Genomic DNA, 15,346 nt, shown 5'->3' on the forward strand with positions numbered 1-15,346 from the left:
ATTAAATATACATCGCATAGATATTAAAGCCTCAGAAAAACAACTTCACACTCAGCATGGGGCCCATTTTTTATTATTTTTTTACAGTCACAAAGAACATATAATTATTCATTATCACTCCGCTCTGAGAACGACTCACAGAAGAGCTTCGTTCGCTCTGAAGGCAGTCTGTCTGTCTGATTGCTAATTTTCTTTTCAGATCTCTCTCGGCATGATACAAATAACACTGTGACGTAAACGACATATTGTGGAGCACAGATACTCATGCTTCACAGTGAATTAGAGTGTTTTTTGGGGGCTTTTGTTCCACACTGGATCATTTTTGCTGCAGTGACGTCCGCAGTTTGAAAGTTTCAGGTCTGGATTTGGAAAAAAATTAAAAAGCCTGGTGGAAAATCAGTGTGTTGTGCTCAAGTGACGGGAAGTTCGGTTCTTTTTAGGGAGCCAGATCGTTCGACTGAGCTCACCAAGAAGAGTCGTCTCTTTCTTCATGTTACCACTTATACCTTCAAATATTAGCCAAATATTCAAAGTATTCAAAAGTAAAAATGACATTTTCTAATGTCAGTTGTTGTAGCCAGTTGTTTTTATTGCATTTACAGCATTGACGGCTCTTTGAACCGGCTCGTTCGCGATTAACACATCACTAAAGTGCAGTTGGTCTCTCCTGTGGAAATAATGGTGCTTTGGTGAGACAGTTCTGCTTTATGGATTATTACACTGGGGGTAAATGACTCTTTTAAAAGATTTGTTAAACCCGATAAAACATTAGAAGTAGTTCAATCATTCTTCCGTGTGTCACACTGATGAAAAGTGTAAACCTGATTTCTTCACAGCACTCACAGATGAATCTTTGGAGTGTAAAAAATCAAGTTTCACTCATAAATATGTCACATAACTGAATCTCTGGACGCTCTAACTCAGTTTCTCTGAGACTTTTAATACTTAGAGGTGTTCAGCTCCTTCCCATCCATGTGGGCTGAGGCTTATTTAATCATCTTTATTTTAAACACGGAGTTCAGTGAACTTATCACGATAAGTTCTACACAGGCTGTGAAATTAATCAACAAATCTTCAAATTCAAAGTGTGGAGTTTGAAAGATGTGAGCATTTACTCCTCAGTAAGGCTTTAAATGATATTTAGTTGCATTATGGGAACTGAAGTGTTTCTGGAGGTGCTAAAAGTGATTTGAACTTTTGTTCTTTTGGAAACCTCTCAAACTTTCACACCAAAAGTTAACAAGTGGTCTGGTCTGTTCTCCAGCATCTTAATCCACTTTTAAACCAACAATGTTGCCAAATAATTTAACACCTCGCATGAGCTTTGAGTTGGAGTAACTCCATGTTTTAATAACTTATTCTGAAACTGTTGGGTTGTGTAATTTAAGTTTAAACTGAGTTGTTCTGATACTATTTTTTTACTTCACAATATTGAATCAAATACCTGAGCTTTGCTTGAGTACTGATCCGTGCAAGTATGCAAAAAACGATATTATGATTGCCTGTGAATGCCATAGAACTTTATTTTAGTATCTAACACTACCAGAAATCAACTTCTTCGTATAATTTGGGTTGGTTAAGTTGGTTACAGTGACAGTTTCATGGTAAGCCAATCAGAGTCAGAGTACGGTTGGTTGATTTCACCATACTGGCGGAGAAAAGTGTTTCATTTCAATAAATTACGCCGTATCCGATCAGCTGACAGCAAACATTCGACACCTGATACCACATTTTAGGTACTGTAGTATCTGAGGCTTTTCCAGGCATCAGAATAACTCAAGTTTAAACTGTTTTTGTGGCAAAACTTTTCAAACTTTTCATATTTTCGATGTTTACGAGTCTGAAGAGTTCTTTCCACAAATTAGCCAAGAAAATCACACTGGGGCATGCAATCAAAAAACTTGTTTAAACAGCATCCAGCCTGCCGACGTTCCCAACACTGGATGATCCATTATGCATGGATGCCTAGATTCCTTTGTAGAGAATGAATAAATGCATCACATTTGAATTATTAAACAATGACACGACCTGTGTGTCTTAGCTGAGTGGCTGTTTACACCAGCGATGTTAGGTAAATAACGTCTGCAGCCTCCGGCGTGTTGCTGAAGGGCTTTAATGCATCTTGACAGAGCGGCAAACATGAGGTCGGCTTCACGTGGAGAGATGCCAAGAGGAAACCCGGGATTTCCATGAATCAGGACAAACAAAGATGAATTAAACATCAGAGCGGCTTCGGCTGCCGAGTCTCCGCCGCCGTGGTCTGCGAAACAAGGAGGACACACGAGGTCTGCACAGAGGATTGACACAGATTCAGATGGAAAAAAAAATCTGCTAAATCTGACTGAGACGTCGGCTTCAGCAAAACAGGAAGTTTGCTGGCAGGGCTGAGCGGGAGGCCGGCTGCCATCGACGAAGGAAGACATAAAAAACAGGATATGCCCAGAATAAAAGAGAGGAGAGGTCGTTAATCGTTACAAAGACACAAACACAATGAAAGAAGGTCATGATTAGGTCTATTTCCAGATTTTTTTTAAAAGATTACAGTCATTACAGGAGTTATTACATCCCCACTTTAAAAAAAAAGATACATTAGGAAAATAAAACAAACAAAATAATCATTCATTTTGATTTTTGTAGCATATTTTCATCAAGCTTTCAGATATAACGGATAAAAAGAAAGTCCAGAGTTTGTCCTCGGCGGTCCGTTTATGTCTTTATATATGTGCAGCATTTAGCTTCCTTCATTCTTCATATCGGATGATATTATATATCGACAAAGACAACATGAAAAAACAAAAAAAACAAAAAAAACAAAGCGAGATGATTTCTTCTTTTATCGAGATCAGCTAAAACAACGTAACTAGAGTCTATGACTGGATATCAAAAGAAATCACGTTCCTTCATTCGTTAGAGCAAGAACAAATTTGCATATTCACAGATATCATAAAAAAAAGCGATAGAATATTTCCATAAAATGTACACTAGCTGTTCCTTCATCAGAAAATACAATCAAAATCTAAAGAAGTGGTTTGTACAGTCACTGCGTCTCTGACTGAAAACAGAAGCTGAGTCAGAGTCTGGATCATCACCTGAACCCTAAACACAAACTTTTCTTTCATTTCGAGGCCATGAAAACATTTTTTATGTGATGGGTCCAAAAATATTTGGTTATTTCCAAAGAGACATTTCTGTATTTGTTGTCACTGGTTTAAAGTGGAGTGTTAAACTCTTATAAATACACAATTAATCATTTAACTTGTTGCATATTTAATGATTAATGTTTTAATCTGATGTGAAATACAGGCGGTAATTAGCATAAAACATGAAATGATGCCAAAATCTCATTTTTAAAACGCGGTCGATGAAGTTTTGGTCAGATTTTGTGTCGCTGCTGCCTCAGTTTTTTAAATTTTCTGAATATTTTTCCCGTTCTTTACATGTGAGTTCATCCAAATGTCAAAACATTTTCCCATTTATGCGTCTTTCTCGCTATGCAAATTGTTTTCTTTTGGAAACAACAGCTGAGAAATGACATTTGAAAAGCAGCAGCAGGTTTTTGTTTCTCAGTGAGTGAAGTTGGAAATACAAAAAACAGATCTGTGGATTTCTAGATCAAACTAACCGGGGAGATTATTTTTTTTGTAATTCCGGCTCGTTGGGGACGTCAGCTGTTTTGTTGCAGCTTTAAAACAAACGAGGATCTCTCGGTCGGGGACAGACGCAGAGAGACAAAGCTTCCTTTCTCTGACAGAGTCCAGCTCCACATTCCTGTCATTCTGCTGGGCACGACCTGACCGCAACTACAGCTGTAGCTCTGTGTCCGTGTCTCGTCTTCTGGGAATACTTTGCCCTTTCTTTTCTTTTCTTTTTTTTTTTGAAGATTCAGGAAATCCCTGCAAGGGCACAAGCGGTCACATAGAGAGGCCACAGCAGGACCTCACAGAGGAAAACGTGGTCGGCTTCAGGGTCAGGACTTGGGAGCTTTTGAAGTCGCACAGATAATAGAATAAGTGTTATAAAATGAAGATATCGACTTCGATCTGTAGGATATTTTCTGTTAATGTCAGCTCACCTTCACCCGACTCCCTGCTCAGTCTGGATGTGAATTAAAAATGTCTCAAACACTCTGACTTTGGTTCTCACTCTCTGATCAGTCGATGAGGTGAAAATAAAATCCTTTTGTGTGAATTGTTGCTTTTTCTTTTTCATGCAGTCAGGTCGCTCAAATCTAAAATCCAGAGCTTTTCAGAGCGATGACAAAAACAACCTGTCTGACTGAGCCGTTAATTTGTGTCTTTGGTCCGTCGCTTAATGATCTGCTGGAATAAAACACACACACACACACCTCTTTCATCTCCTTCCTGTTGACAGCTCATTATCTCGCTTGTCTTTTTTCGCTCAAAAACAACTTTTCACCGGTCCGCCCTCCGTGTGCCACCCACCCGTCCATCCATCCATCCATCCATCGTGACTCTCTGTCGGGTTTTTGGGGGTAATCAGACTTTCAGTTCAGCTAGTTTACAGTTTTTAGCCTGGAAGCCAGAGATGAACTCATGTAGGATGATCCGGGGTTAAGAGGATCATCCTGTGGGTTTATGAAATATTATAACTTCAGCAAATTACCTGTCGAACATGGACTTCATGTCTTCTTCCGAAGATGACTTACAAAAACAAACCAAAATCTTCATGATCTGGTGTTTAGAACCTCATCGATGTTTATTTATGCATCATTTTCATCCAGTTTCATCTCAAAATAAAATAACTCTGAAATCTAAAAACGACAAATTAAAAGAAAAGTGAGCGATCGATCGGGAAGCTGATCGATACTCTTGCTTGTCGAGAACTTTAAAAGGCAGATTTCAGGATCACGATTTGAGCCTGAGGCCGGCGTGGAAGTTGTGTAAGCGCGTCAGAAATCATTTCATACGGATGAGGTCAAAGGTCAAAAGGCTTCCAGCGCTGATCGAACTGTACCGACTGAACTGAGAGTGAACGCCCCCCCGAGAAACCTTTCCACCTCGTAACACGTCCACAGCCGCTCTGCTTCTTCTTCACGTCCCCTTCGGCTCCTCCGAAATCTGCGCTCATGCTGATGAAACGATTATATAAATGTTATACGATTGTAATAATTTAGATTGCTGTATAACTCACGTCAGTTGCGGTGTGTGTTTGGTTTCTTTGCAGCAGCTTTTTGTACGACCAACGTGAAACGAACGTCCCTTTAAATGGTTTCAAAATGTTTGAAATCGGCGTCTTGATAATAACTTAATACGGATAACTTAACACGCGTTCTTAAAAAAGTTAGAAAGTTTTGATGTTTTTTCTTTTTCAGGTAATAAATGAAGATTTTTACATTTTCAGCCCATTTAAAGGGAAATTTCAGCTCATTAATCACATTTATTGTTACGTTTTCTGGTGTTATCGCCTCCCTAAAGCAGACATGACATGACAGTTCTCTGTACTGAAATGTTAAATACGCTGCGTGTTCATCGTGTAGTGTTGGAAAAGCTGGCAGTGACATTAGCTCGACCTTTGAACTCATCGAAAAAGTTGCTAAAAAGTTAAAAATCATCTGATCCGACTCCAGGAAGAACTTGATCCCTTTTCCTCGAGCAAACCCTGGAGCCGGTTATATAATTAAAGGTGTGGGTGAATATTTGATCCGCAGTACTTTCTTACAGTCTGTTGGAATTACCCCTCGAGTCTCTGGAGTCCAAATGAAGAGAAAAGAGTTGAGACATACTGAACTGGTCTGACCCCGGCTCGGCTCCTTACTCAAACGACAGCAGGTCCGGGTGCGGCTCCGAGTCTTCGGGATTCACTCCGCTGCCTTTGCTGCACGGGGCGCCGTTCCCCAGCAGGACCTCCTCGCCAAGGCTGATGCGGATTGGAGTTTTCCCCGAGCAGGGGGTGGAGGCCAGCCGGGAGTCTGGCCCCGACACCTTCTGCCAGACATCACAGGGTTTGGCTCTGGGCTCCAGCTGATCTTTGTTGATGAGGTCTGGCACTGAGAGCTGGAGCTGCGTCTGATGTTCCTCCTCGCCTCCTCCGTTTTCCACACCCTCTTCTTCTCCTTGTATCTCTCCATCCACTTTGTTGTGGCTTCCTGTCGTCTCCACATCAGCAGTGACTTTCTCCTCTGCCGGGTCCAGCTGTGATGTGACCTCCTCTGACCCCTCTTGCTCTTTCTCGCCCTGCTGCTGCTCCTCCTTAACGATGAGGGGCGTCTTGTCGGGAGAAGAGAGGAAGGAGGAAGAGTCGGCAGTGTCTGGAGAGGAGACCACGGGGTCAGACGAGATCATCATGTCCTGGGTGGTCTTCAGCGCCCGGGGGAGACGCTTCTTCCCCGTCGGGGGTGGCGGGTCGAGACGAGGGAAGGAGTCGAAGGAGGAGATGTGACTGAAAGAGAGAAGAGACGGGAAACATTACAGACAATCACATCTGTGAGATGAGGTTTTAGTTCTGGGAAACATGCTGCGTTCAAATCTCGCCTTGATCCACTTTCATAAATAAATCATTTGTTTTCTGACTTTGAATTCAAAGTCACAAACTGGTTTCCACTCAGAGCGTCATGAATAAAACATTGACATGCCGGACGGGATCAGTGGTGCTGCTGATACACTAGAACCAGTTTGTGTCTCAGTTAGTTTGAGTCAGATTTCTGTTAGAAATGAAGAGAATCAATCACAATTTACCTCATTACAGCATTTATATTTATACAGAAGCACAAAAATAAAAAGCTATATATATATATATATATATAATTTTTTCCCCGTTAACTTAAACTTCTTAATGAAATACTACTATGGTAACTAATATTGTTGCATTCATGGCTTGTAGTGCACGTTTTATTATTTTTCTAGATCTCTATGTGTTGTAATATCGTCTGTATTTGTTTTAATTGACTTGTTCTTAGTTTGTGCTGCTGCCTGTCTTGGTTTGGACTCACTTAGACTGTCCTGGTTAAATAAAAAATAATAACATACGGTTCTTGTTATCGTTCTGAGGCTGTGGGGAGGGAATGTTTCTCTCTTTATTTCATCAATGGAACTGAACAGTCAAAAGTTTGATATTTAAATTGTGAGTTTGCTGGTTGAAAGTGAAAGTGCGTTTAAAGCTGTTCATTTCTTTGAATGACTCGACTGTGAGAATGTTTTGACATTCAGTCATCAAGTACACTTAGTCGCTCGCTTGCAGAGAAAGAAATGAAAGGATCGATACTGCTCTTTTAACGTCGGTGCATGTTTGGAGCGACACAATGAAAGGAGAGTTGGTTTCGACTCACGCTGGACTGCTCACTAACTTTGAGAATGACTTGTTGGCCACAGGATAACCACGTCCTAAAGCATACCCTGCTTTATTGTCTATTTTACTTCATAATTTACTAAATCTGTGTGGAGGAGACCTAAAAGTAGAGACTGAGACCATAAACTCACGAGGAAACTGATTCCTGGGGTAATAAATCGACTCTATACTTCTTCTTGAAGCCAACGGAGGATTAGAAAGAATGCAGCTCCCTGATCATCCCGACTGGCTGAACTAAACTTGTTGTGTATTGTCGACAGTTAACCAGGTACTGTAAGTGATGAAACTGTAATGGCTCCTCATCGTGCACTGAAGCTGTTTACAAAAACACACTAATGTCTTAAAATGTATTAACTACATCCCACGGCGACGAGAAGGAACATATTAACACCGCTCTGTGATCAGTTCAATAATTCAGCTTCATTCGTTTACACTGATGTGTGTGTCTCTTCTTTCCTCTGCGGCCCGATGAGTAAACTTGATACACGAGGATGACGAATCATTTTGACTAATCACTGCAGATAACTGTTGAAAAAGCTAAACTGATATCAGACGATAGCGGATGCTCTGCTTCGTTTGGACTGTTGCAACAAAATCTCACGTAAATGTCAATACAGACGGGTCAATACTTACAGAAACTTCTCCGTCCCTCACCTACAGATTCATATAAATGTTTATAGTGATTCTCAGAGAGAGACTGACTTAGAAAATAAAGTTTTTGTCGGCCAATGATCCAAATAACGGAATAAATATGAAGATAAATGATGAACAGAGATGTCACGATTCGACTGACGTCTTTGATGAGTGAAGATCGACTGTTTGTTCAGTCATTTACATTTTCGAATCCTCTATAAGATAAGTGACATGGTATCAAGTGTGATATGACCATATCCCCATATAATAACCATGCTATATCTTTTTTTGTGATGTACTGAACTAAGGCCAGAAGGTTCTTTACAACAACAATTAGGAGGAATCGCTGACCTTTGTTCGATTTCGATAATCAAAGCTGCGACTGATTTTCGATGAAACTGAAATTGTGACACGACCTAACGATTACTGAGCTGAAGGATTACTAAAGAGACGCACGTTTCATCTCATGCATCCAGATTTGAACACCGTGGAGACGGTCAGTTATTTAAAAAAAGCTCCAGACCGTCCGGATCAGTCGCTGCTTGGGCAAAAACCTCCACATATCATCACTGTTAAATGAATCTAAATCTCACGGTCCAGTAAATGGAGACAAATGTGAGCACAGCTGCGGAAAAATGACTTCTGCTTGACTGATTTTCAGTTGAAGAGACAACAGATCAATGCTTCTGGAACAAATCCCCACAAATAAAATACAGACACACAAACACAACCTGGCCGGGATGTACGAGCGCACGAGCAGCTGAAGAGTTCAGTCTTTTTGAATTTCAGGCAGCTTTGATGTGTCGTTATTAATTTAAAACCACATTATTTCACGGGGAAAATCTTAAATCATTCACCTTTTTCTGAGCCACTGCTTAATTCACAGCGATAGACTCTGCTCTCAGGACGAGTAATTTAATATTTTTGGCTGACAATAAGATAATGTCTTTCAGCAGTTTTATTATTAAATGGAACGTGTGGCTGCTCATATAAAAAGCACACGTGCATTTCCATTTTCAGAGGGGTCCTTTGACCTCTGACCTCTGGATATCTGAATAAAAATGAGTCAGACATTTCCATGCAGCATAAAGTTTAAACTTTCACTTTGCATTTGAATGTTTCTGCTCCCTGTGTTTGAATCGCTTAAATTTGTTATGATGGAAAGACTCTTGTGGATTTGTTGCATTTAAAACAAGCCCGGCTAAATTATAAGTTGCTCAAAAAAAGAAACAGGTCCAGCGTTGAAAAGTTGAACTCCAGCCTCTCGTGGCTCACCGCCGTTTCCTCAAGCTCAGCCATTCTGTTCTGCACTACTGCACCACATGTGAGATGATGTTAGTCCCCATGGTAGCCGTTTCAGTATAATGAGACAATTGCTAACCCAGACTGACTGTGCCGGATTTTCAGGGATCTCTTGAGTCCACCTGCCTCGCGTAGTTGGTACTCGCCATCCAATCACCGACCCCAAAAAAATGCAATTCTTACAGAAATATCTAAAAGTTTCTTTTTAAAACATCAAAAGCTGCTGATACCTCATCACAGCATGGATTCTCAGTGTCCTAATGTGATCTGTGCAACAAGTGTCATCAACCCAACAAACTTATGAGACACAATAGAGCGAATGGCGATCATAAACTTCAGTCATAATGTTCTAAGCCCTTATAATTTCAATATTTGCATAAGCGCCTCAAACACAAACAGATTTATGACTGGAAAAAGTCGACACAGAGTGATGAAAAAAAACAAACTGCACAGTCAGTGTGTGGAAATAAACCAACAAGTAAAGTAAATATTTAATTTACGATGATTTAGGGTTCAAGATTAGTATTGAAATTATGATTATAATTAAGCTAAGTACTTTCCTCACAACACAAATAATGATAAAGGAACAAATGTGTGTGTGTGTGTGTGTGTGTACCTGTTGGCAGTGGTCTGGTTGAGTTGGTCCATACAGGTCCACGCGACACCGACGTTCTTGTTGATCTCAGTGACCCCGATGTCCCCGAGGTGGCTGGGCTCTTTTCTTCTTAACAAGTCATTGACCTGAAAGAAAGTCAAAATAAAATCAGTTCTACCGATGAAGCAATAAACTGACTTCATAACCTGTGCAGACCTGCAGAACTAACCTTAGCGCCGACAGCTTTGCCCAGATTAATGGCGTTTTTAAGCCTCTGCTGGCCTCCGGAGGACGGAGAGTCGACGGAGATGGACCCCACGTTAGGATTACTTGATGCTAGGGAGCGTCGGGCCGAGGTCTGGCCTGGTCTGGAGGTCTGAGGACTCTGCTGCTGCGCAATGGAGTTCTCAAACATACTTTGATCAACTGGGGGGAAAAAGGGAGAGAAGACCGGAGAAAGACAGACTGATGAATACGCAGCAGTATGCATGAGAACTGCAGAGCGTTCAAGCAGGAGACAATACAGATGGGATGTTTGCTTTGAGAATGAGATGCACACAGAAGTTCAAGAAATACGCCACTGAAAACACAAGAATCTGTCGGTTTGTTCATTTACTGCTGTGACTCTGCACCTTCCAACTGTCTAACACAGAGAATTTGATACTCTGATGTTGCATTTCAGTGGAGTATTCCTTCAGGTGATCATGTCACGTCCCTCCTGTGCAAACAAACTGATGTCGCATCATCACAGCGAGATTCAAAAGGTATTTCATGAGGATGCAAACAACACGAGGGCCGGACGGCAGGGCGGTAACACCGTACGCACCAACCACTGAATAATATTTCAAACAGAACTTGACACATGCACATAAATAACAACAATGAAAGGAGTTTAAATGAGGCAGAGATGGACTAAAAATGCAGGAGAGCATAAAAAGGTTCAGGTGGTGGACTGAAGATCTTACCTCTTGGAGAGAAACGTTTCTCGGAAGGCATTTAATGAGACAGAAGTATCACATTTCAGATCATTTCAGATATTTCTGCTTAGGACACAAAGATGCTGCTGATTCACGTCTTTTACAAGAGGGTCAGAGGAAGTAGTGCGTAACAGGTACAGGCCAGATAAATGGAGGAAAACATATCTCTGTGTGGGATCAGACGGAGCGTCAAAACCTGTAACCTTGACTTCCCTTTGCACGCAAGAGCATTTCACTTACTCGGGCCAATCCAGAGATCTACAAAGAGCACATTAGTGCAGAGGCCGAGGGAAACGTGATCCACTATTATGACTCAACATGATACACGGGACATTTAGAGTAACTCACAGAGATAGAGAGAGGGAGAGATGGAAGAAAAACAGAGGGGAAGATATACATTTACTTTACAGCTTGCAGGAAATTATTCATAGGAGCCATCAAGTCACAAATCAACTTCTACAGCAGAGTGGTGCAAAGTGAAACCACAGAGGAGCGGGCAGTAAATTTAATTATATAGCAGATTGTGTGTCTGTGTGTGCAGGTAGCCACATTCAGACCTGTCCTGTCATCTGTCCGAGAGTCTAAGGATGTTTTAATAATGGACGGATGTTTACGCACTTTACTGTGGAGGCTGCGTTTAAAATCACAAAGGAGAAGAAGATGAAATATAATCCAGAAATCTGGTTAGAATGAAAGAAGTGATCGGACGCCAAAACACGGAACGAATGCGAATAATGCAACGAGGGAGCAGCAGCAACCGTGTTGGTTTTCATAACTTGGCGATAAAGGGGGTGGTGGTGTAATTTACCCAGTACAGAGCGATCAGAACAAACCTGCTGGAGTTATTGTGACTGAACATTGTCAGTATGTTACCAGTTAACTCGTCAGCTACCGACAAGCCCCGCAAACAAACAGCAACACGACTACAATCACATATTTTGCACATTGCATGAATGAATTTCTTCGTGCCGCTTTTTGGTGACGTTATTATTCTGAAATTCTGTCATTAAGCAAAAATATTGGGTGCTGTAAAAAGAAAGTACTCAAAGTATTTTTTATGTTACGTCACCGTAATCAGCACTGGGCTTGTTTTATTGGTGAAACTCATTCAAATATTCAAAATATTCAACAGCCATGCTGTGTTTTCATCGGCGGACGTCAGAGCTCAGTGAGGTGACAGCATGAACTGACCTCTTGTCCATTTAATTCACACGCTTTAAGTCTTTGTTCAATGTCCGGCCAAGGTCATTCAATATGTATATGTTACTGTTACTGTCTCCGGATCGATAGTGACACCCTGAGACATCGATCCCACCGTACAATGAGGTCACATATTCCTCCCGCTTTAAGTCCTAATGCGGAGGTAACGGCCGGACTTTGTAATGTAGTAAGTCCCTCTGGAGGGCTTTATGAAGGACACTATAATGGAAGACGTTTGTGCAACACGCCTCTGGGAAATGTGTGTAAAATTCAACACATTTAACGTGTTGCAGCTCTTCCCTCAGCTTGTCTTCTGAAAAGGTGAAACCTGCCGTTTGGAAATGAGCCCAGGTGTCTCCGTCTGGCTCATTCGCACACACAGACGTGATTTATTGTCACTGTTTATGAGCATTTCTCTGCCGGACTGTCCCCGAGCCAGCTCCGAAAAACGCTCTGCTCTCACGGCTCCCTGTATACTCTAAACAAATGCAAATCTGGCCATTTCTCAAAGAGCCGTCGAATAAAGTGCTGCGTACAAATGCCGGTATACCCGCGGTGACTAGAGGTCAGTCGTCCCCCAACAGAGTGAGTTACAGCGAAGGAGACGAGGCTGGAAATATACCATCAGTTCAATTTAAAACCAAAGACAACATGAGGAAGTTAAAGCTAATAACACAGGAGGAAGATGACGACTCAGAAACGGCTGCAGTAACAAAACAAAAATGTAAATACTGCAAGTATGAACCAAAATCTTTGATTATCTGACTGCTCCCATCCACCTTTAGCAATCCATCACGTCACTTTCTTTCATTAAAAGTGACATTTCAGGCCGACGCCTCATGTTTGGAATATTTATCGCAGCAGCAGAACACAGTTTGAGTTTGGCCTCGTCACTGAAAAGCGATGAGCAAATATCTTAAACCCCTCGGAGACAGTTGGTGCTCGGGTGGTGGAGGAGGTGGTGGTGCTGGGCAGCAAAATAAACCGCCAAACTGGGAGGTATATCAAGTGCTGCCTGAACTCGCTCACATGCTGCATTTTTATCACATATTTTATAGACATTTAGACTTTCATATACAAGATTTGAGAGTTACGTTCTGGAAGGTTTGACGTTATTCTCTTTCAGAAGAAGAAGGTGGGAAACTGAAGAGGACGGTTTGTGTGCATGAATATTATTTTGTTCAGAAAATAAAGTTTGTTGTGCGTTCAGGGTTGCCTTCAGCTCACGTCATGCACAGCTGTAGTCTCCTTGAGTTTGAAAGGTTAATACCGACAAACAAGGTCAAAGATGAGTCAAGCTCCAAACTCTTTTTATTTGGTCACAATCAAACCAAATTGCTTTATAGATGTTTTCATTTTATTCAAACCGTCAGCTCTGCTCCTTTGAATTGTTCTCTTGTGTAATTAATTTTGTCCTCCACTGCAACTTTTGAATCAAAATCGAACACTCTGGGAAAATGCCAGAGTGTAAAACTCCTCGGTCTGTCACAGAGCACGGTGAACAACCGTCTTTCTCGAGTGGAATCATAAATAAAAAGCGCCGCCGCTCCTCTCTGGAGATAACGTTATTTCACTGCTCACAAATTGAAATATCTGACGCTAACAAGTCCCGTTTCCTCTTGACACGACGCTCGTTCGCTCGTGTTTAACAGACGCTTTGCTCAATTCGCTGAGTTTTCCCAGCAGCGTCTCGAACTCACAGCTGAGGATTTCATTTGGGCAAACGGTAAATCTATGTCTTCCCAATTAGTGGAGATGGGACAGTCGTCCTCCCGCGCTGTGCTGTGCCCCGCTGTGATTTAGGCTGATGAAACGGGGGATTTTTTTTTTCCTTTCTACAAATCTTGCTTACTGAAGCATTAAAATTAGAGAAGTAATTGTTAAATCACCCTGTGCTATAACTCCAGCAGAGGCAATATTTCAATGAAGACTATTTCTAAATCAAACCGTGCCGCGCTCGCAGTATATTCCAGCTCGACTGTCTGACATCCAGTTTCAAACCAAGAAATCCTTGTGAACGAAATTAAGTTTTAAAACTCAAGAAAGGTTGCTGAAGACACTAAAGCAGCACTGTGTCCCTGGGGTTTGAGAGTCGAAGGCAAACTTAAAAATAGAAGCTCGCATTTCAAAAATCTGAGTTTTTTGAGTGTAGCGTTCAAGGACAAAGGCAGCAGATCACGACTAATAAAAAGCTTTGGAGTTTGGTGTTAAAGCTCCAATGACAGCCCCAAAAAACAAGAAGCAAAGTAACAAAAACATGAATTTATTGTGTAAAAACTGCCAAAATATTGTATAATACATGTTAGTGTACACCGGAGCATGTCTGATCCACCTCAGAAACAAAATCAAGACGACAACAAAACCCTGCAACCCAGGCATTATTCACATTCTGGCAGATTAACACCTTTAAAAGTTTACTGAATCAGCTGTTGCAATGATGCACAGACAACTCTCGCTGGATAACTTGGGAACCTGATGATTCCCAGGCAGGTTCTGGAAGGTTAAAGTGTCTTCTCGTCTTGTGATTTCTAAGTTTATAGCTGTTAATTTGTGATGGAAATTGGACGTAATGACGTCCTATGACTGTGCACATATTTTTAGATTCGGTGTAACGTACACGGTGTCTGTGTGCTCGGCTTTGACTGAGTTGTGACTCAGAGGAGAAGTCGTTTACGGACCTTCATTTCCTCCATTAGCTGTGAGTCACAGACGCGCTGAAGTTTCAAACTGCCGACCGAGTTGATGAGTGGTTTGAATCAGCGGCTCAAACCTCCATAACTGCCTTCCTGTTGATTTCCAAACACAGACATGCAACTTTCACATCAGGACCTTTCCCGTCCCTTTTTTTAATCAGTCTCTCTGCAGCCTGTCGTTTTTTAATTACAAACACGCCTGAGGGATTGCATGTGTACTCATTATCGTCCATTAACACAAAAATGAGGCTTTCATTCTTTCCGTCTTTCGTCCGGAGCTGCTGTGAATTAACGGCATTATTCAAACATGCCATTGGTTCACGCCATTACAGAAGAGTTATGGCGGCTTTTTGAAGCGTGTAATCCCGTGTGTAATCCCCGCACACTCACAGTTAAATGTCAATGATTTCATCACGTGTAATCCGTCTCTTCCACATCCTGCAGAAGCAACAGGAAATACAGCGAGAATAGAAACAGAGCGGTGAAGAAATATTTACTCTGCACCAAACAAAGTGGTCAACAGAGCTCTCACTCCCCCTCACGCACCAGCAGCAGCAGCAGCAGCAGCCCGACTGAATCAGCTGGAATGATAACGCAATCTTTTGCAACACTAATGAAATCAGAAAATCTACCCTAAAAAT

The 15,346-nt window shown here is 41.6% G+C and overlaps 1 protein-coding gene across 1 annotated transcript; it reads right to left on the reverse strand.

Annotated features, from left to right (window-relative positions):
- Positions 1–2,507: 2,507 nt before the first annotated feature.
- Positions 2,508–11,553, reverse strand: c6h1orf226 (chromosome 6 C1orf226 homolog). Its single transcript, XM_027289875.1, has 4 exons — positions 10,801–11,553; positions 10,065–10,261; positions 9,857–9,981; positions 2,508–6,399 (listed from the first exon to the last, which is right to left on the reverse strand). The coding sequence occupies exons 1-4, from the start codon at positions 10,829–10,831 to the stop codon at positions 5,772–5,774; spliced, it is 981 nt and encodes a 326-aa protein (XP_027145676.1). The 5' UTR covers positions 10,832–11,553; the 3' UTR covers positions 2,508–5,771.
- Between the last annotated feature and the right edge of the window lie 3,793 nt (positions 11,554–15,346).

This window comes from Larimichthys crocea, chromosome XVII (genome assembly GCF_000972845.2).
Source record: "Larimichthys crocea isolate SSNF chromosome XVII, L_crocea_2.0, whole genome shotgun sequence".
Classification (NCBI taxonomy): Eukaryota; Metazoa; Chordata; class Actinopteri; family Sciaenidae; genus Larimichthys; species Larimichthys crocea.